We start from the raw sequence: 22,194 nt of genomic DNA on the forward strand, positions 1-22,194 counted from the left end.
TGCAGAGAAAGTATCAGTGGTTGCCCAGGGTTTGGGGCTGGGGGGAGAGAAGAAAGGGACAAGTAGGTGGAGCACAGGGGATTTTTAGGGCAGTGAGACTCATCGGTGTGATAGGGTAATGGCATTCGTGTCATTACACACTTACCAAAGTCCATGAAATATACAAAACAAAGAGTGAACCCCAATGTAAACCATGGACATTAGTTAATAATCATGTATCAATACTGGCTCATCAATCATAACAAATATATCCCATTAACACAAGATGTTAATAATAGAGAGGGAGGAGGAGGGGACTGGTGAGGAGGTGTAGGGACCTCTCTGCACCTTCTGTTCAGTTTCTCTGTGAACCTAATACTGCCCTTGAATTTTAAAAATTACTTAGGTTGAGCTATAGGGAAATGCCATTTCCACAGGTTAAAACTGACTGAATATCAATGATTTTACGTTATTCAACATAATAGAGATTGCTACTGCAATGAGGACACTACCCCATATGCACTATAGCCAGAACTAAGCTAAGGTACATATATACATATTTGCTTCTATTTTTAAACAGAAAGAATTAAAGTTCAGGTTCAGATAAACCACCAGCCTGTAAGCTTTGTGAGGACAGCGGCCATGTGTATCTTGCTGACCACGAATTCCCAAAACTTAGCACGGAGTCCAGTGTGTGCAAAGTGTGCACACGAGAGTCTTCAGTAAACCAAGACATTAAGGGATAAGCAAACAGACCAAAAGAAAGTTAAAAAGAAGGAAAAAGATGAAGACATAGGAATGACTCAGAGAATGGAAAATAAGTGGAACTAATTAAGAAATCTAAGGGGGGCTCCTTGCTGACAAATAAAACAAGCATCCGGCTGGTCAGAGGGGAAAGGACAAAAATTGTAGAGTGTGTCAGACTTAGTGTGGATCAAGCATAGTCTGAAACATTTTCACATGCATTTTCTCACTGAAACCTTACCATTCATACCGTGTCCCAAGATAAATTTCAGATGGATCCACCACAATTTACAAACTGTACACATCAATGCCATGAAGTGACCTCATTTGAATACTTGAACAAAGCTGAATATTTGAACAAACAAAAAGCAAAGTACAGACACACTTACTAGGCCTCTGGAGAAATTTAAACACCAAATATTTGAAATCAAGAAATTATCATGAACATTTTTAGGTATGATAAGAGCCTATTTCAGCCCTTTTTAAAAAAATTTTTTTAATGATTTATTCATTTTTTGAGAGAGAGAGAGAGAGAGAGAGAGAGAGAGAGAAAGAAACAGGGTGTGAGTCAAGTAGGGACAGAGAGAGAGGGAAACACAGAATCCAAAGCAGGATCCAGGTTCTGAGCTGTCAGCACAGAGCCTTGACACGGGGCTCGAACCCATGAACCACGACATCATGACCTGAGCCAAAGTCGGACGCTTAACCGACTGAGCCATCAAGGTGCCCCTATTTAGCCCCTTTTAAAGTCTTTATCTTTTAGCAGCACATACTTCTAGATGAAATGATAAGATCTGACACAGAAGTCCAACAAAAAGAACTGATTAAATAAATTCTAAAAGATTTAATGACCTGAAATTTTAAATATCACATGGTGGAAGATTATTTAGCAACATGTTAAAATGCTCAACTGTACGTGAAGATGAAAAATAAAATTCGGAACGGCATAATTGTAACTTTGTTTAGAAAATCACACATATTAATATTTATTTTATCTTATTTTATTTTTAAGTAGGCTGCATGCCCAGCATGGGACCCAGTGTGAGGGCTTGAACTCACAACACTGGGATCAAGACCTGAACTGAGATCAAGTCGGACGCTTAACCGACTGAACCACCCAGGCGCCCCTACTATGTTATTATATGTATATGAGGTGAAAAAGCAAGACTGAGAATACATATACTGAAAACATTAATAATTAAGGCAAAAATTATGGATTTAATTTGGTTGCAGGCATTACAGGTTATTTTTATTTTCTTTATATGCTTCTGTATTTTTCAGATTCCATCTAATTAGATGCAGTGTGATCAAGAAAATACGATGAAATTCTAATTTTTAAAGGTCCCGATTTTCTCCTCCTTCTTCATTCCATTACCCTACTCTATGCCCTCATGATTTCACACCTAAATTATTTTAACGTGGTTCAAGTTGATTTCTCTTGTTTCTGAGCATACATAGACAAACTTGCTTTCTAAAATAAATTAATCACATCCCTGCCCTCGGTAATCTCAGTAATTGGGAGAAATATAATTCTTTTTTTAAAAAGCTCCCTGTCCTCAAAAACTGCAGAACTGTATAAGATTAGAATTCAACCAGCTAGACCCATCATATGAGCTGACGTGAGTAGTGTGGATGGAGTCCCATGGTTTCAGACAAAGCAAAGAGGAGGGAGCAGACCAATGAAGACCGCACGGACAAAAGGAGCACCGTGAGGCCACAGTGGCACCCCGAGGCTGCCAAGGCTGTCGCGGGTGAGGCAGTACTAGTTAAGGGTCTCCACAAGAGCAAGGGTGGCAGAAAAGGAAAGGCATTGAGGATTTCATGGTGGGTTCGATGCATCAAGTCAGGAAGAATCAGGAATTACCAAAACGTGAGACTTGGGCAAATGGGTAGATGGAACTGCCATTAACGAACAGAACAAAAACCAAAAGAGGAGATCTGTGTTCCTGTTTTTGAGTTATCGTGACTCCTAATACATCTCATCCAGACTCGAGATCTGCCCACGAGCCCTACCTTCTCTTCTAAGTAAGTCTGTCTCTATCCCCAACATTCTCCTGTCTCCCCATAAGAATCCTAGCTGCACTGTTAGGTCCATTGAAAGCAAATATACAATCCTTTAAAAGCTCTGTTGGTAGGGGCGCCTGGGTGGCTCAGTCAATTAAGCAACCGACTTCAGCTCAGGTCATGATCTCACGGTCCGTGGGTTTGGGCCCCGCGTCAGGCTCTGTGCTGATAGCTCAGAGCCTGGAACCTGCTTCAGATTCTGTGCCTCCCTGTCTCTCTACCCTGCCCCACTCAGACTCTATCTCTCTCAAAAAAAAAACATTAAAAAAAAAAGAAAAAGAAAACCTCTATTGGTAGATAACAAAGCCATCACTGTATGTTACGTAAGAAACTAGTAGTGAATTAGAACAAAATTTTTATAACATTTCAAAGACCTTATCATTAAATTATTTTCAATCTCACCTCTGTCCACAATGAGGTTCCTCGTCCTAAGGACTCCTCTTGTCTCAGACACATGAGAAAAGTTGAAATATCAGAGAGTGACACCTTCTCCTATAAGATGGCGGGGAGGGGGGAGTCGGGGAGAAGGTGTCAGGGCAGTTAAAAAAAAAAATCACTCATTTAAAAATTTTTAATCAAATAAAATGAAATCACTGTAAAAGCAAAGCATACTATTTAAAGTAGAATACTACTAGCTAAATCAAAAGAAAGCTACCTTTTTAAAAAGAAAATTCTCAACCTTAGAAATGAAGATACTGACTACAAACGTTACATCATTATATAAAGTCAATGATTATTTTATGCATCTATTTTCCTTACAGTCAAGGCTACTACCTTAAAGACAAGATGGTCACAGTCTAAAAGCAAAACAAAAACATTCTATAAGAAATTACTTAAGTCGAAAAGTGATGCTTCCTTTTCTAAGCCCTGCTTTATGAAACGACACCCTGCCTTATGAAAACCACCTAAGTCTTTTCATTCTCTTAAGACTGTACATCTTGAATTAAGATACCTTGCTCTAGGCCAGGAGTCAGCAAAACCACTCGCAGCTGTTTTGTAAATAAAGTTTTAGTGGTACAGAGTCCCTTTATTTATAAACTGTCTATGGCTGCTTTTAAGTTGTAACAGATACACACAGGACCTTAAAAAATGGGACTTTTTCTGGCCCTTCACGGGAAAAGTTTGCTAACCCCTATTTTTAGCAATCGTAGTGGAGTGGCTCTGTAAAAAACAAAGATACCCTACATTCCTTGAAGGTGGATTTACAGGAAGATGTGAAGAGGAAACCCCTCTCCCCCCAGCGAAATCACCCGAAACAGGTTTAATCCATTACTCCGGCAACAAGCTGTAACAACATGCGAAATGTTGTCTACCAGGGAAGAGACTTATGGCCCCGGGTTTTTACTGGGAGCTGATCACACAGCCATCTCTCCAGAGCACCTACCGAAACCCCAGACTCCGAGAAGGAGGAGGTGTTCAGTATAGACGACTGTGTGTGTAAACACCTGAGGCACAGTACATCGCTCTTACCAGTGAGGATAGGGGGAAACCTCCTGAAATCCAAGTTCCCAGCCACGAGTGAGGGCCGGGCTGACCTTATGAGCAGGGCTTTCTAATGACGGCACCACAGGCCTGCTATGTTGACACTTTTCTGCACACCTGCTCATGGAGAAAGACTTGTAAATTGAAGTATCATGAGTAAAGAAGACAAACTTACCACGTCTACCAAATTCATGGCTGTCTGAAGAAGGTAGCACTGAGCCGCCCCTCTCAAGAGAATCTGATGGGTGATCATAGTACACTGAAGAACATCCCTGACGTCAAAAAACAAAAACAATGCGTTTCCATGTTCTCAAAGACAATTCTGATAACGCGTAAATATTGACGAGCTGATTTCTAGCATCTACGATTCCCACTGCAGAAAGTCACTGTCAGTGCAACTTCAAGGCTATTATTTTCCATTAGGTCTCTACTAGAACTCAATTTACTATGAAACACGCCTCTTTCAAAGACTATAAATGACACTTTTCAAATAAGAAGTTTACGGTTTTTGAAATACTTTACAATCAATATTACCGTCTGATATTTTAGTCCTAGTTCCCTACATTATCAATGTAATTGAAGAGAACCTTACTGGCCTTGTTTCAAAATCATCAAAATCCGGGGCGCCTGGGTGGCGCAGTCGGTTAAGCGTCCGACTTCAGCCAGGTCACGATCTCGCGGCCCGTGAGTTCGAGCCCCGCGTCAGGCTCTGGGCCGATGGCTCGGAGCCTGGAGCCTGTTTCCGATTCTGTGTCTCCCTCTCTCTCTGCCCCTCCCCCGTTCATGCTCTGTCTCTCTCTGTCCCAAAAATAAATTAAAAAAAAACGTTGAAAAAAAAAAAAAAATTTAAAAAAAAATCATCAAAATCCAACAGCATGTATCATGGCACAAACCTACATCAGTAATTCATAAAAACAAAGCAAGCTCAACCACATACACAGGTTTTTGGTTTTTTTTTACTACTTAATATAAAAATTAAGGGCTCAGAAGTCCCAAGGCCAGTCAGTATTAACCAAAACCACTCACGATAGATGAAAGCAGGGGGGAAAACAAAATTTACTGACGGAAAGTTATGGCAGATAACCATATGTGAACACACAAACGTACGTGAGCAGAAAGTAAATTACCTGAGAGCAAGAAGAGCTTCGATACCCAGGGCCTTACATCGTGGGACATTTGCCAAAGCCTTTGACAGAAACAAAATGGGAATGGCACACCAATGTCTACTTGACATCTTCTGAATACACTTTAATAGGAAACTGCCTGAAAGAAAAAGTTGTAAAATATCACCGTTGCCAATAAGCACCTGGAAAGCTTCTCAACGTCAGCAGTCATTAGGTATGAAAATGCACATCAAAAACCATGAGACAGAACTTCACGCCCACGAGGAGGGCTACAATCAAAAGGATAAACAGTAACAAGTGCTGACACAGACACAGAGAAATTGGAACCCTCCCACGCTGCTGGTGGGAGTGCACAACGGTGCAGCCAGTATGGAAAAGCTGGGTAGCTCTTCCATGAGTTAGACGGAGAATTACCATAGGAGCCAACAATTCCTCTCCTGGGCATATACTCAAAAGAACTGGAGGCATACGTTCATACAAGAATGTGTATGTGAATATGCACAGGAGAGTTATTCATAATATTCAAAAGGGGAACCAGGGCACCCGGGTGGCTTAGTTCATTAAGCATCTGACTCTCGATCTCGGCTCAGGTCATGATCTCAGGGTTCATGAGTTCGATACTGAGTGGGGCCTCTGTGCTGACAGCGTGGAGCCTGCCTGGGATTCTCTTTCTCCCTCTCTCTGTGTCCCTGCCCTGCTTGTGCTCACTCGCCTTCTCAAAAATAAATAAGTAAACTTAAAAAACAAAAGTGGAACCAATCCAGAGGTCTACCAACTGATAAAAGGATAAATAAAATGTGAGATATCTATACAGTACAGTATTACTCAGTCACAAAAAAGAATGAAATATTGATACATGGGTCATTATTGCATGACCCATCGTGGATTAATCTAAAAACATTATGCTAAATGAAAGAAACCAGACATAAAATAAAAGGCCACATACTGTATGATTCCACGTATATGAAATGTCTAGAATCGGCAAACCTGTAGAGAAAGGAGATTAGTGGCTGACAGGAACTGAAAGGAGATTAGTGGAAACTGATTGATGATGGGCATAGAGTTTCTTTCTGGGGGTGATGAAAATATTCTGGAATTAGAAGTAATGGTTGTACAACTTTGTGAATGTACTAAAAAATAAACGAATTGAACACTTTAAAAGGGTTTTATGGTATGTGAATTTTAGCTCAACAAACCTGTTGGAAAAAATCAATGTTATTTCAAATTGCATTCCTATAAGTATTCTACTCTTGTAAAGATTCTGATAACCATGCAGCTATAGTGTAAAGAAAAAAAAAAAAAAGCTTAAGGTAAAAGATCAACTTTTTACTGTTAAAAGCCATTCTTCTGTTGGAGATTATTAAAGAAAAACAGGGTAAGAATGGGTCTAATCAGGGCGCCTGGGTGGCTCAGTCGGTTAAGCATCTGACTTCGGCTCAGGTCATCATCCCAGTTTGTGGGTTCAAGCCCCACATCAGGCTCTGTGCTGACAGCTCAGGGTCTGGAGCCTGCTTTGGATTCTGTGTCTCCCTCTCTCTCTGCCCCTCCTCTGCTCACAGTCTGTCTCTTAAAAATAAATAAACATTAGAAAAAAATTAAAAAAAAAAAAAAGACATTTCATAGCTTTCAAAAAAAAAAGAATGGATCTAATCGCTATTTATTTTTCTATTTTGAGATACAAACATCAGGTGCTCTGTCCTGCCTTCTCTGCTAATATGTGATTTCTTAAAGGACCCTTAAGTCATGCAATTAGCGTAAATGTCTGTTTCCTCTGATCATCCCTATAGAATGACTTCAGAAATCCTTGGAAGCTGCTGAAAGGAACTTGTGTTTCATGTTTTACTTATAAAATAATACTTTATCCTACTTATTTATAAAATATCACGCACTTTGTATCTTCCAAAGTATCTAGCACAAAACTAGATACATTTAAGATACTCACTGGAAATTGCTGACTAAAAAACTACCAAGTGAAACCTGAGTAAACAAACACTTTACTTGCCCTCTTGTGGGACTAATTAAGTTCCCCCTTTTGCCTAACACCTCACTCACTCACAGCACAGAAGACGGCGATGGCCACGCTTCCATTTCACATTCATTCAACACGCTTACAGGTATCCTCTGCATGCTGGCTATGGCCACAGACAGCAGGCACTGAAACCCCGGGGGCGCTGACCCCCACCCCCTCCCTCGCTCGGCGCAGATCTGGGATGTGCCAATGTGGTCGGCACAGTAATCTCCGTATGGCTGACTTCGGGCAAACTACACAGCGTCTGAGAGCTACCTTCTCCAGGAGCGGGTTTTTTACAAAAGCAATCAAAGTGATCAATTTTCCATAAATCTGAAGTTGAGATATACAGATCATCTTTTCCCTGTTCTCCTGACTTTTAAGTGGATATTACCATTGGTCATTTGTTTCACTATACTTGCAGATGAAATACAAAAGGAAACGTGCATGTATTTCATACCCAGGTTCACTTTACAAGCCACAAAGCCACGAGTGAAAAGGACCCAGGAAGTAGAGTTAAGTCTTTCTGCTCAGCAAACAAAAGAACACTGGTTTTGATCTTTGCTTATCAACTTAACTCCTCAGAAAGGAAAATGAAACCCCAATGGGAACGGGTATTTCTATGATAGGAGGTCTTACGTAAAACAACTGTATGTTTCTGTGACCTTTTAAGTTCCTATCTATAGATGGGCAGTTTTGCCACAATGGATATTCTGTTTACAACTTTTTCCTAAACCCAGGCTTCTCTTTCTTTAAACAATTTTACTGATTTTTAGAAAACGAATAGAGAAAACTAGAAAAGACAGCCAACTGCAGCACCCATTCTAAAATTACTTCTATGTTGGGGCACCTGGGGTGGCTCAGTTGGTTAAGCGTCCAACTTTGGCTCAGGTCATGATCTCACGGTTCATAGGTTTGGGCCCTGTGTCGAGTTCTGTGCAGACAGCCTGGAGCCTGCTTCGGATTGTTTCCCCCTCTGTCTGCCCCTCCCCCACTCGTGCCTGCTCTCTCGCTCTCTCAAATATAAACAAAAAAAATTTTTTAATTACTTCCACTTTACTCATGCCAATGCTAGTAATTACGTATTATATATAAAGGCAAAAGTGTGCACTCAATTACAATAAACACCTGTATAATTCTGACAAAATAGGTAAATTCCGAAACAAGGAAATTACTTTGATAATATTGATTATAATAGTTAGAGGATAGTGCTTATCACCAATATACTAAAAAAAATTTTTTAAGCCTTAAAGCTAATAAATTAAAAAACTCTTTGCCAACACATACTCTTTATTTCTTCTGGAAGAAGAGAAATATAAGTGACTAAAAACTTCTGTAATTTCAGTCCCAATGGAGAACCACTTCCTATCAGCTGGCCTGGGGACCTATAGACAAATGAGGGAAAGAAACAAATATTTAAAATTTACAAATAAGGATACTGAAACTAGATGAACTATGGCTCAAAAGTCTTTCAACAACAAACGTCTTTTTCTGAACCTGCATTTTATTTTTCAGTGAAATTTTGAAGCTCCTTCTGATTACAGAAACATCAGGGTCTTCTAGGAAAACGGACATGGGTTAATAACGTAACACACTAAGTAGCCGCGAATTTCCTTTTTGCGATAATTTCCCTGACACGCATATATGAATCTTGCTAAACAGCGTCAGTTTTTAAAAAGTCTAAAAATGATCATTTTCAATTATACTTCATTGTTTCCAACATATAATCCAATGATTTCAAATCTTTAAGTATTAAATAAAAGAAATAACATTCCCAGAAAAACATATATGGGTAATTAATTACTTCTGCAAGAGCATTTAACTATTCGCGTATACTAAAGTCGTGGGCTTTTTTTGCTATATGCTTCCGCCAGGGACATTATCTGTTAATTGAACACATTAGAGTGGGCGAAAACTGAAGGCATTTCATAATAAATGTGTCTGCCGGCTCCTTTAGAGGCACCAAGTAGGTTTTACTGCTCTCCAGCTGTCTAATTGCTTCACAGAACTATTCAACAGTAATGAGTTATCTGAAAACTAATTGGCAAATCAAGCATTGCTATGTTCTTTTGATATTTATTAAATGGGATTAAATATTAACAGCAGCACAAACTAACTTAAACATCTCAAAGAGACTGGCAGTGGGTGTTTTTCTGTTTAGAGGTACACCGAACAGAAGACCTGCAAGTATAAATTTACTTCATCGATGTTGGAAAGACAACGTAAGTTCAAAAGCAAGGGGAAATTCTGAAGGTATAATTCAAGAGTACAGATAATGCTGAAAAACTGAGGCCATCGCACAATGACAAACTTTTCGCTGTCTGACTTTTCAGAGTGGAGAGGGGGCAGGAAGTGATATATTCTGGACAATGGCAGCCACTGTCAGATTTGGAAACGGCAAGGTTAGTGAGCCCTGTGGTATCAGATTGGCATCGGAGGTGCTGCTGTGAACTCCTGGCTTCTCACGTGGATGGAGAGGCAAATGGACAGACAGACTGACAGACCGACCCTGAAAAGGACACAGATGGGTAAGTCCGCCCAGCAGACAGAGCTGCTGGTTAGCCAAAGTCACTATAATTTGCAAAAGGGCAGAAAACAGAGCAAGGGGAAGAAAGTAAATAAACTCTGTGACCTATCCTTTCCAGAAGCCCAAGAGTGGAAGGGTTCAAGGTAAGAAATAAGAGAAAAAGAAGGAACACTTGATACGCTAATAGAAAGAGAACAAGAAGAACCACAAACACAGAGGGACGTTGTAACAAGAAAAAGTTTCATGTCTCTTCAGCAACACGTAAGATGTACCAAATGCATTAAACTGCCTGGTCCTATTTCACAAACACGTTAAATTTATGCATCAAGTACATAATTCCTACATTGCTGCTAGGTTACGTACTGCCTGTTTACCTGCTGTATAGAGAGCTCTCTGAAAGTGCGTCCATTAATGGTCCAATAAGAAACTAAACAAAAAGAAAAAAGAAAAAAAGTAATCAATGTCAAGCTACAGCTGCAACTTTGAAAAGTCAGCTTTGCCCGAACTGCATATCCCAGTAGCGATGCAGACGAGCTGCTCTACGCAAAGCTCATCTCTTACCCTGCAGGCTAATTCCATGCTAACCTCGGAGGGTCCCTTAAGTCCATTGCCACAACAAATACAGAATTTTCCCACCTGATAGAAACTTAGGAAGAGCGTTCCTATAGGGCCAGGAAGGAAGAAACAAACCCCAAGAAGAAATACACGACGGAAAATAAGCACAGTTACAGAGGAAAAAAACAAAAAAGATACTCAAGAGAACATGTAGGCTCCTATGCCTGGAAAATAAAATGGGGGGAAAATTATATTTTCAAAAATATTACCCGACATAGGGCCAAAAAAGCAAGAGTCTAGGAAGCGCAGGGAGGACAGGAGAATGTGGAAAATGAGACATCTCAAAACATGACAGCAGGTCCTCAATTAGGAAAGTTTACTAGGGTGTCTCCAAATAAGGGGTAAATCACTGTGCACCCAGTGATCACGTGACTCACAGGCACCGTAAGACTTAAATCACGGCTATAATTCTCAGTCTCCGCTTTGTGTGATTTCTGATCAATGGACGTATAGATGCTAATAAATACAGCTCAAAAGGCGATCTCTGCTTAATACAATAGCTAACACTAATTCAGGGATTCAGAACTGTGGAAGCAGCATTGTTATGCAAATCTATAAAGTGTTACTCGCTATGTGAGAGCCCCAATATACAGATTTTTTGAAGATCACTTATGATGCAACAAATGCCTTTTCCTCTCATCTCTTGACAAAGGGAGCGGGGGCGGGGGGGTGGGGTGGCGGGGTGGTGGGGAGAAGCTGTCAGTACCTCAGAAAATTCTGGCGAAAACGGAAGAACCTTGGTCTCATATAGCTCCAAAAAATGGAGAACACCTTCTTTGGTCAGGATTTTATTTTCGCTTTCAAACATTCTTTTATAAATACACATATGCCAGGATGGGTGAAAGAGCCAGTTTCCTGTGGAAATAAACACCTGATGTTGTTGACAGCTGATTCTCACATTACGTCGTGCCACACAGACTATAGATTCGTAAATAAACACATTTACACACAGATACGTTAACTTCATTAGGACACTACAGCAATGAGTTTTTAAATCATATCCAAGGGTGCTCACCGAGTGACCAAAAGGACTTCAGTCTTCAGTGTTCCATGATCAGATAGTTTCACTTAGAGAGACCATAGGCAACTTTACCACCTCTACGGTGCACAGGGTTGGGACTTTAGATTTGGGGCCATTTCAAACAATCCCTGTCACCCTACTTCAGCCCATTTTTCACACAGAAACCTGAAACTGTCCCTCCTCCACTTAAAACCCTTGAGTGGCTTCTCATACGTGGAATAAAATCTTAACGGGGCACCTGGGTGACTCAGTCGACTCTTGATTTTGGCTCAGGTCATTATCTCTCGGTTGGTGAGATCGAGGCCCGTGTCGGGCTCTGCGCTGAGTGTGCAGCCTGCTTAGGACTCTCTCTCTCTCTCTCTCTCTCTCTCTGCTGCTCTCTCCTGTTCCCATCTCAGGGCTTCTGTACACAGTGTCGCCTCGACTCTGAAGTTGGACGTCCTTTCTCAGGTAGGCCTTCCCTGCCCTGCTCACTATATACTCCATTTTAGTCCTTTGTTTGGTACCTTTACAGAACTTATCACGAGACTTTTTTTTTCACGGAAAAGAGACAAAAGTTAAATCAAAAATAGTACATCTGTCTCACCGCTTTTTTCCTAGCACTTAGCATATACTGGACACTAAGGAATTTCTGTTAAATATATAAATGAGTGAGGGCAAAAACACACAAAAAAATGGAATAAATATGTACCTTAGAGATTTTTTTTTTAAACTCTTTTGAAATGTTCTTTAATGCTTCTAGGAAAAAAATTATTCAGCATTTTTAACTCCTGGCATTCTAGAAATAAATTGGTCCATTATTTGTAATTTAGGCCAAGACGCTTGTTCAATGCTTTGGCAATGGTAATTTTTCAAAATCTGTCACTGCTATTTGATTTGGCTTGCCAAGAGCTGTGGGCAAAACATGGTAACAAGAGAATCATTTTAATAGTAAATGCATAAGTGAAATCACAACAGGATTCAATTAAATTCTAGCCCCAGGTGACTACAGATTCTTTCGCTCTGTGAAAAATCCCAGTGTATCCAAAAGCAACTACAGCGCTTGGCTGAATAAAAGCTCAACTCCTAAGGGGTCAAACTATTAAAGTTGTAATTATCTAGAGAAGGCACTAAAACCCATTTACCTAGGTTAATTCTCACGGGTAAACACGATAATGTAACAGTTTATCATCCATATGCATACTAACCACTGTCAGCCTGCATTTAGCGGTTTTGTTGACTCAAACTTCATTTCATAAAATAATTTCAGGAAGCTCCGCTTCCTTCTGTGTCTCCTAAAAGGCTCTCAAAATACAGAACTAGGGAAGGGCTTAAAAAACCGTTTTCCAAATTCTGTCTTGGAATCTTCCTAAGAAGTCCAAGTGACAGAGTAGTAATTGAACCCCCCCAAAAAGTAACCAACAAACAATGAAACGGATCTGGAGAATAAGAACGGAGAGCAGTTAAAATATATAATACCAAGGAGCTATTATTAAAAACGTAGACCACACCGACATCAAAACATTACTGAAGAGCCCTTATCTTTTAAGGCTATACGCTGAAATAATTATAGACAACATGATACGCTGTCTTGGGGTGGCTTCGCAGTCCCTGGTGGGGAAGCGGCAGGACAGGTTGAGAGAGGATACAAGGCACCGGTTGGCCACGTGTTGATCACTGTCCGAAGCTGGGCGAGGGGGTTCATCTTACACGCTATTCTCCTCCTTCTGTGAGGGTTGAAGTGTGCCGTCACCAAAAGTTTACAGAGTTAACCATACCTCCGACTCACAGAAAACTCTGCAGTCATTTAAAATTATGTTCTCAAAAACTATTTACGGCTATAGGTAAACGCGTCTGGACACAAGCCTAAGTGAGACAAACGTTGTGATCAATCAGTCCAGAGGTGTGGGTCTGGAACGTTAACAGCCGTTCTCTTGGTGGCAGCAGATTCACATCATCCTCCTTACACTTTTAAAGTTTTTCCCAACTCTCTGTAATGAGTAAGAGGCAGGCATACAAACGAGGAGGAAAAAAGAAACACTAAATGTCACAAGAATCAAAATAAAAGTAATCATTACCATTTTCCTCGGACACCGCATATTCAAACAGACTGTTGAGCTTTGGTAAAACCGGCTTTATAACATGGATCTGAAAACAAAAACACAACACCATATGAAATAAAAATTCACCTTTGAAAACTTCGAGGTGAACTTGAAAAAAGAAAATGAATCTGCTTTTCATCCGTTTATAGAACAGTAGCCCTTCTGTTTTTTTTCCCTGTAGAAAAACTATGCAGAAGGTGCCAGATTCTTCCAGTTGTTAAATCATATGAATTCTGGTGTATGAGACCGAGTACGGCAAGGCTAACGATCACAGCCTAGGAGAGAGTAACAGGACCGTCACATTTGTACAGTGAGAATCATAAACCACGTCATGTAATCCTCAGCTGTGCTGGGAAACAGGCAGAGCTGATAATACCAACAGATTACAAAAAAGGGAAAAAATATTCTCTCTAGTCGCTCAAGTTGTTCAAGGCCATACATTTAGAAGTAGGGCCAGTTCAGAGTTCAGTGTTCAACTACTTAGACTATGGTAGGTAAATCAGAGTTTCTAAACAAATTATAGGGATCTTATGTATATACTGATTAAGGAAAACCATAAAAGCTTATTTGAATTTGGAAATGCTTTTTTTTAACATTTATTTCTTTTTTGAGAGGGAGAGAAAGTGCGAGCAAATGTGAGAGGAGCAGAGAGAGGGGGAGACAGAGGATCTGAATCAAAGCAGGCTCCACATGAAGAGCAGCGAGCCTGAGGCGGGGCTCGAACTCACAAACCAGGAGATCGTGACCTGAGCCGAAATTGGATGCTCAAACAACTGATCCACCCAGATGCCCCGAATTTAGAAATTTAGTGGTGCCTGGGTGGCTTAGTCAGTTAAGTATCCAACTCTTGATCTTGGCTCAGGTCATGCTCTCACAGTTCAGGATTGGCCCTTGGGGCTCCATGCCGATAGCCCGGAGCCAGCTTGGGATTTTCTTTCTCTTTCTTTCTCTCTCTCTCTCTCTCTCTCTCTCTCTCTCTCTCTCTCTCTCTCTCTCTCTCTCTCTGCCCCTCCCACACACATGCACAATCTCTCCCTCTCTGAGAGATTCCTCTCACCTTAAAAATTCCATGATTCTACAAAAACTAACTCAAAGTTAACTGAAAATGACTTTTCAAGTTTCCACTTGCATGACTAGGTACACACAGATATAAGAACTAAAACAAGAAAGAAGGAAGGAAGGAAGAAAGGAAGGGAGACCGGCCTACAAAATTAAAGGGCAATTATTTATTTAACAACAATTCATCTCAGAATCACCTTAAGTAACATTTTCCTCAGTGTGTATTTCTTTGGGGATTATTCAGAACACTGAGAAAGTAAAAACTAACTCTTTAGAAGGAAATGTCAAGGGAACAATAAACAAGGCTAAAAATCTCTGAGTCACAATTTAAGTCGATTAAAAATACGCTTTAATTTCCTGAGTTAACAGTTTTAAATTGCATTTATGCCAGAGAACAAAGGGCACCTGTATCCCATTATGCTTTATCCAAATTCGTCTTTTCTGCACTGCTTTTACAAAACATTTGAAAAAAAAAATTAAAACTGCATCTACATAGGATTTGTTAAAATATGAAAACACCCACCTGATTTCCTTCTAGAGTTTCCATAATTAAAATATAGTTTTCCCAAAACTTGAGAAGTTCATCCTTTTTCTTCTCGGACCACCAAAACAGACTCGGGCCTGATGTGGTTTAAAAAGGAAAATCAGTTCCTCCTTTTGCGTATTTTTTAGGTTTCTTAATGACAGTCATTTTTAAAATCCTGCCACTGTTACCAGACACTGTATCCTCTAATAATGCAGGGTACCACTGTATCAAAGCCCAGAGAGGAAGCTCGGGCTAACAAGAATCTCAAAAGGAGTTGTGTTTTTTGTTGTTGTTGTTGTTGTTTTTCTCTCTCTCTTTTGCTTTTTAATAAGATTACTGTTTTGGAGTTCTGGGTAAGAGTCATAAACCCTGCTTTCTCTCCCTGAGAACCTCGCTGTAACAGCCAAAGATTTTTCAGAGGCAAAAGCCCAGAAGCGTGGAGAAAACAGGGAAGCAGACAACAGCAGTGAAGCTTTGTTTGCAAAATTAGAGAAAAACTAAGCAGACTCAAGAAAACTTGAGTATTAAGTACCCACGGGGAAAGCCAAGAAAAAAATTGATTTCTACTTTAAAAATTTCCCCAGACCTAAGGAATTGCCGGCAAAAGCTAACTCTGTAAGTAGAAGCAAAAACCGAGGATAAACTAAAAGAGGTGTGTTCAGTGTGTTTAAGTAACAGAGCCTTGGTGCCCCTTCCTGTGCTCTGAGCCAGAAAAAGCTTGGAAGTGATTCTCCGGAGAAGGTAAAACTGTGGGTCTCTGGAGGGAGAGGCACTGGACTCTGCTGAGGTCAGGAATGAGTGCCGTATGAAGCCGGGAATTAAGTGACCATGGAAGCACCCGGGTGCTGAGACCCCCTTCTACCTGCCCCTTCTATCACATGAGCCCCTCAGGTCCCAGAGTGCTGACCAGGACTTCACTATGCAGCAGCAGACTAGAAGGTCTCCGTGGAATCTGGCCAGCCCAAGAGGAAAGACCTGTCATGGGAGATCACCTTGCAGTGAAGTTCATGCGGGCTCTTAGAGACTTAAACTTGGTTTTTGGCTCCTTATTCTTAAATAGAAACAGGAATCTAAGGATCACCAGATGTCTGCGGGAACGTGCACATTAAAGATCAAGACCAAACAGAGGAGATTTGGAGAAAACACAAGTAGGGGGAACAAGATAAACCTCAGGCTGCCGTAAGAAAAGGATACGATTAATAAGGTGCATTGTAAGAACAAGAAAGATCGCGTGAGAATAAAAATTTGATAGCAAAAAACAAGAAGCACAGAGAAAGGACCAGACATCATGCTGAGAGAGTCACCCAAGAAATAGAACAAAGAGACAAAATCATAGGAAACAGGAGAGAAGATGCTTTGCTAACCAGTCCAGGAGCTTCAATATCCAACATGAGAACAGAAATAAGAAAGGAAGGAAGGAAGGAAGGAAGGAAGGAAGGAAGGAAGGAAGGAAGGAAGGAAGGAAGGAAGGAAATAAAGTACTTCAGGAGAAGTTCGCAGAACTGAAGAACATGATTTCCAGATTGACTAGGTCCACCAGTGGCCAGCACAGGGATGAAAACTGACCCAAGCCAAAACTGTGAAATTTCAGAATGATGGGGGCACAGTCCCTACTTCCACGGAGAAGAAACCCAGCACATATAAATAAACATGATTCAGAATGGTTTCAGACTGGCAAGAGCAACAACGAAAGCTCTAGCTTCGAAGACAATAGATCAACGCCTTCAAAATTTTGAATGGAAACGTTTTCCAGGCTAGAATCCTACCCCCGGTCAAACCATAAATCAAATGTGATGGGAAAACAAAGGCATTTAGACATGCTTGGTCTTAGCTTTCACTTAGGATATAGAAAGCCACAGAAGAACATTCCTGCCATACTGACAAAGGGAAAAAGCTGGACAACACACAGAATCTTGAACTCCTGAAACCTAAGGCTGCCGAGCAACCCGGTGATCTGAACTCCAAACGGCAGAAAGTCTCTCCAAGAACAGACAGGACATGCAAACTGACCTACCTCTGGCCAAGTGCAGGAAGAGGTGGTCACCAAAAAGTAGTTTAAAAAAAACAACGAGGGGCACCTGAGTGGCTCAGTCAGTTAAGGATCCAACTCTTGAGTTCGGGTCAGGTCATGATCTCGCTGCTCGTGGGATCAAGCCCCATGTCCACTCTGCGCTGACATCACGGAGCCTGCTTGGGATTCTCTCTCTCTCTCAAAATAAATAAAGGAACTTGAAAAATAGAGAGGCAAAGAAACAACGAACGTTTGGGGAGTTTCTCAAGGCCAGGTGTGGGCTAGTTTAACAGCCTAGCACCTGGAGAACCGCAAAGGGAATCCACAACCATTCACCAGCTCAGTTCCCTTAGGCCTCCTCCTGTGGGAAGAGGCAAGACTGTGGGAAAGGCAAGAAGAGACTTTGCAGCACAAGCATGCGAGCCCCACCCAGGTTTGAAGGGGCAGCAAGACTAACTGGAGAAGCCCACCCTAGCCCTCCAAGGGTACAAGACGGTGGTCAGCTGCTTAAGCCTGTCTGCGCCCTGGACCCCCCCTCACACCAGAGGCCACACCTGTCTGCCCCTGGGGGAAAGCCTCACACGTCCCCATGCCTGCCGCAGTCCTGATACCAGGCAAAAGCTGGCCGCCCTGAAGGATGGACAGAAACCTGCACCGACAGGAGGAGACCGTCTCATGCCCAGAGTCCTGCACTGGGACTGGTAGCAGGTCTGCTGCTGGGAGAGGGCAGGAAACCAGCAGCCAAGACAGCAGATACAAGCAGAACGAAGCCACCCAAGGACAGGGTAAGGGAACTCTAAACCCTCCACTAAGCGGGAGTCAGAGGTGTGCTAGGTTCGGCAGCACACAGACTAAAAAGGGTAGGAGACAGAGATTATTGGCCACGGGGGTGGGGGCAGAGATGGCATAGAAAGCTGGAACCCTGAGGTTCAGGCACATGGGGCCTGAGAAGAGGCTGGCACAGAAGATATGAAAAGTCCCACCCCTCTTCGCCCTCCACCTCCAGCCTTGCACCGAGGGACAAACATCAGCGGTCTACCCCTGAGGGAAGGACCCCAGCTGTGGTGTTAGCATCAAGGGCCTCAGAAAAACAAGTACACTGACCAAACCCCTGGGTACTCCCGACTTCCCACTGAACGTAAGCCAGCAATAATCCACAACCACAGCAACAACAAGATCCAAATACACACTAGTGTGACTCAACCCCCAGCACTAATGGCCTAACAGAAGAGCGGCCTTCTCTATGCATATTTACTTCAGTCTCTACTGAAGAGAGTGACCCCACTGCCAAGAAATAAAACAAAAACCCAAACCAAACTTAGAAATGGCCCATGCATACACACATGACTAGGACGAGTAAGTTGAAGATGTTAAAGGACCTAGTGGAGAAGGCAGCGAGCATGTATGAACAGATGGGGATTCTCAGTGAACGGAAGTGTCAGATAGGAATGATGGAAATAAAAACATATCAGACACAACGGATTCTTTGATGGATTCATCAGATATGCTCTTAAAAATTTCGATCTCCGGGGGCGCCTGGGTGGCTCAGTCGGGTAAGCTTCCGACTTCAGCTCAGGTCATGATCTCACAGTTTGTGAGTTCAAGCCCCGCATCGGGCTCTGTGCTGACAGCTCAGAGCCTGGAGCCTGTTTCAGATTCTGTGTCTCCCTCTCTCTCTGACCCTCCCCTGTTCATGCTCTGTCTCTGTCTCAAAAATAAATGTTAAAAAAATTTTTTAAAAATTTCGATATGTGGAAAATGCTGTACATCAAAACAAGTGAGTAAATCAAAAAGGGGGAAGGTAAGAACCCCAGGAAACAAGAGTTCCAAGACAGGACTCAGGTGAAGGCAGATCTAAGCACCAGGTGAAGGCAAGCTGGGTACCAGGCTGAACTTCTACAGGCATCTAACAGAAATGATCAAGAAATGATCAAGAAATCCAAGGGGCGCCTGGGGGGCTCAGTCAGTTAAGCGTGGTCTTGCAGTTCGTTGCTTCAAGCCTAGTATCGGGCTCTGTGCTGATGGCTCAGAGCCTGGAGCCTGCTTTGGTTGCTGTCTCCCTCTCTCACTCTCTACCCCTGCCCTGCTCACGCTGTCTCTGTCTCTCTCAAAAATGAATAAACATTAAAAACAAACAAACAAACAAACAAACAAAAACGTGTCAAAGAAATCTAAGAGAAAAACCAGGAAAATTTTGTACAAGAAAAACTGAGACAACTAGCTCAAAATCTGAGGCTGAATTAGTGATACAGAGAAAACCAGATTTTTAAATGATGTAATTCCAGGAAAAACTTGCAAGAAGGAAAAAAAAATCGTAGCTTACTACATAGACCACCTGTGAACAGTAATTTCAGTCATACCTTTATAATGTTGATTTCACATTTAACCAAAGGGTAACTATGACAATGGATGCTGCTTTACCCAGATCATTGGAAGACACAGAGGTAAGTACCAAAATAATCCATTAAAAGGGTACAAGACGTTGTTTTCTGAAATGGAAACTAGAAGCGGAAGAGCACAGAAAAACTATTGCTTATCTTTAAAACTCTGCAGAATGATTCTTTAAAATAAATGGCTTTAATTTTGGTATTTTTAAAGTCTTCTCCAGGGGCATCTGAGTGGCTCAGTTGGTTGAGCATCTGACTTAGCTCAGGTTATGATCTCACCATTTGTGACTTTGAGCCCCACATTGAGCTCGCTGTCAGCGCAGAGCCTGCTTCGGATCCTGCTTCAGCTCCTGTCTCCCTCTCTCTCTCTCTGCCCAGCCCCTCCTTGAGCTCTCTCTCAAAAACAAATAAAATATTTTTTTTAAAAAAGTCCTCTCCAGTGAAAACTCTAATTAGATGATCACCAATTCGTGGACTGTCAAAACATTTACTATCTAATGTTTTAGACAAACAGGAAAATCTACTCACAACTTCAACCAAACAAAAATCCTTTACCAGTAATAGGCAGCTATAGCTGACAAAGTAGAAATTTTCTGCCTACTGAGACAATGTTGAATCAATGTATTTTCGGTCTTGGAGACCTCAAAAAGATGACCGAAGGGCATGTCCACCCATTTCAGTGAACAAACCAATTAACAGTAAGTACCAAATGGAAGGGAGTCCTGGTTATTTCAACTACTCTTGTAGGAAGCCCAGGCTCAAAAGGTTTAAAAAAAAATTTTTTTTTACTTAAAATCAACAGCAAAAATACCCTCAAAAGGTCGACTTAAGGACTACACATTTAACAAACTTCAGTAACTCCCAGACAGAGAATCGCCAAGAGAAACTTTCAAAGAGTGTGACGATTTCGGGTTCAGAATTCTAACACTCAAACCTCAATGCACTGGTCAGGGCAGGGAAATAATTTTTCTTTCAGTCTGATGGAAGCGAACCCTTCCTTTCTGTTAGGATGGACCTACCACGAGATCGCGCAAATGTGGTCTGTAAAATCCTGAATGGGCTCAGTCCTGTTCCTAATTATTCCACGGACGCAGGGCTCCGCCCCGCTCTGGGTCAGAAAGGTTAAGAAACGCTGACTGTTCTCAGCTGCAGTGATTGGTGACACTGGGAGCACATCCTCTAGAGGTGAGGCTCCCTCCCAAGGTGTCCGGGCTTTAAGGTCAAGGGAAGGCACGGAGGGCGGAGAGCTGGGTTTCAGAAGCGGGGGGGCCTCCCCAGCGGAAAGCCAAGCGGGGTGGGGCCGGGGGCAAAGAGGCAAATACCGTTTCCTTCCTGGGGGCCGCAAGCGCAGCGGGCCCCCAGCTCCGCCGACACCTCCACCGCCCTCTGCAGCAGGTAGCGCGCTCGCTTGCGCGTCAGGGCGTCCTGGGCCTGGGCCAGCCCCGCCTGCACCGTCCTCCAGAAGCGCCAGCAGCGCCGCGCGTCCGGGCCCTCCTCGCGCGTGCGCGGGTCGCGGTCGGCGCCGGGCTCCGGCAGCAGCCTCTCGGCCAGGGCGCTCAGCACCAGCAGCTGCGGCCCGACGCGGCCCGGCCCCGGGGGCGCCCCGGCCGCGCCCAGCCCGTCCCACACGGCCCGCAGCGCCGCCCCGCCGCACTGGCCCAGCGCCGGCAGCAGCCGCCCGGCCGCCAGCGCCGCCGCGTCCTCCGCGGGCCCGGCCTCGCCCCCGTCCCCGTCGGCGGCCAGCGCCAGGGCGAGGGCCGCCTGCGCCACCCGCTCCAGCAGCGGCCCGTCCTCGCGGGGCCGCAGGCAGGGCCCGACGGCCGCCAGCACCTCCACGGCCGCCTCGGCGCCGGGCGCGGGCCCCCCGGCGAGCAGGTCGCGCAGCGCCTCCACGGCCAGGGCGGCCGCCAGCTGCGAGCCCCCGGCGAGGCGGGCGCACGAACGCAAGGCGGCGCCCGCCGCCCTCAGCACGCGCCGGCGGTGGCGGGCCGGCGGGCCGGGGTCCGAGCCGCCCGCGGGGCGCCCGGGCAGGCCCCGCAGCAGCGGCACCAGGTACCCCGCGGCGACCTCGCGCGCCGCCTCCGGGAGCGCGCCCGCGCCCCTGCCGCCGCCGCGCGCCTCCTCGTCTTCGAGTCGCTGCAGCAGAAAGCACAGCGTCTCCACGCGCTCCGCGGACGCCTCCCCGCGGCACAGCGCTCCGAGCAGGACCCGGGGGTCCCGGCTCTGCGACAGCAACGCTTCCGCGAGCACCCACTCCATTTGCCCCCGCGCGCGCCGCCGACACCCGGCGCCCAAATGAGGGGCCGGCGTGCGCGAGTGCGTGCGCGTGCGCGGCTGGCCCGGGCTCACGCCTGCCCGGAGGGGGCCCTCAGCCCGCCCAGGTCCGGCCCTGCGCGCTCTGGGGCTCCCCCCGGCAGCACTGGCTGCAACCCGATCCCTCTCGCCCCTCCCTTACTATTTTGTAGTGAAAGAAAGCCCTCGTTAAACGTCACCGTCGTCAGGGCATCGGCTCCATCAATTCCTAATTGGAGATGGGCCTGCCCCAGGGCCCTAAATCAAGCAGGCG

At 43.9% G+C, this 22,194-nt stretch overlaps 1 protein-coding gene across 5 annotated transcripts in view; it reads right to left on the reverse strand.

The window, feature by feature from the left end:
- The window catches only part of TARBP1 (TAR (HIV-1) RNA binding protein 1), a 90,533-nt gene extending 68,600 nt beyond the window's left edge, over positions 1 to 21,933 (reverse strand). For 3 of the 5 annotated variants that reach the window (XM_058696184.1, XM_058696185.1, XM_058696182.1), the window contains exons 1-9: positions 20,951 to 21,931; positions 15,228 to 15,325; positions 13,622 to 13,691; positions 11,250 to 11,398; positions 10,303 to 10,355; positions 8,689 to 8,786; positions 5,397 to 5,532; positions 4,445 to 4,541; positions 3,190 to 3,279 (exon numbers count right to left, since the gene is read on the reverse strand). In XM_058696184.1, coding sequence (XP_058552167.1) covers positions 3,190 to 3,279; positions 4,445 to 4,541; positions 5,397 to 5,532; positions 8,689 to 8,786; positions 10,303 to 10,355; positions 11,250 to 11,398; positions 13,622 to 13,691; positions 15,228 to 15,325; positions 20,951 to 21,887 — 1,728 coding nt within the window. In that variant the 5' untranslated portion in view covers positions 21,888 to 21,931. Of the gene's footprint in view, positions 1 to 3,189; positions 3,280 to 4,444; positions 4,542 to 5,396; positions 5,533 to 8,688; positions 8,787 to 10,302; positions 10,356 to 11,249; positions 11,399 to 13,621; positions 13,692 to 15,227; positions 15,326 to 20,950 lie in introns of all 5 variants that reach the window. The other 2 variants (XR_009252106.1, XM_058696186.1) reach the window with 2 other exon arrangements.
- Between the last annotated feature and the right edge of the window lie 261 nt (positions 21,934 to 22,194).

The sequence above is a fragment of the Neofelis nebulosa genome, chromosome 13 (genome assembly GCF_028018385.1).
Source record: "Neofelis nebulosa isolate mNeoNeb1 chromosome 13, mNeoNeb1.pri, whole genome shotgun sequence".
Taxonomy (NCBI): domain Eukaryota; kingdom Metazoa; phylum Chordata; class Mammalia; order Carnivora; family Felidae; genus Neofelis; species Neofelis nebulosa.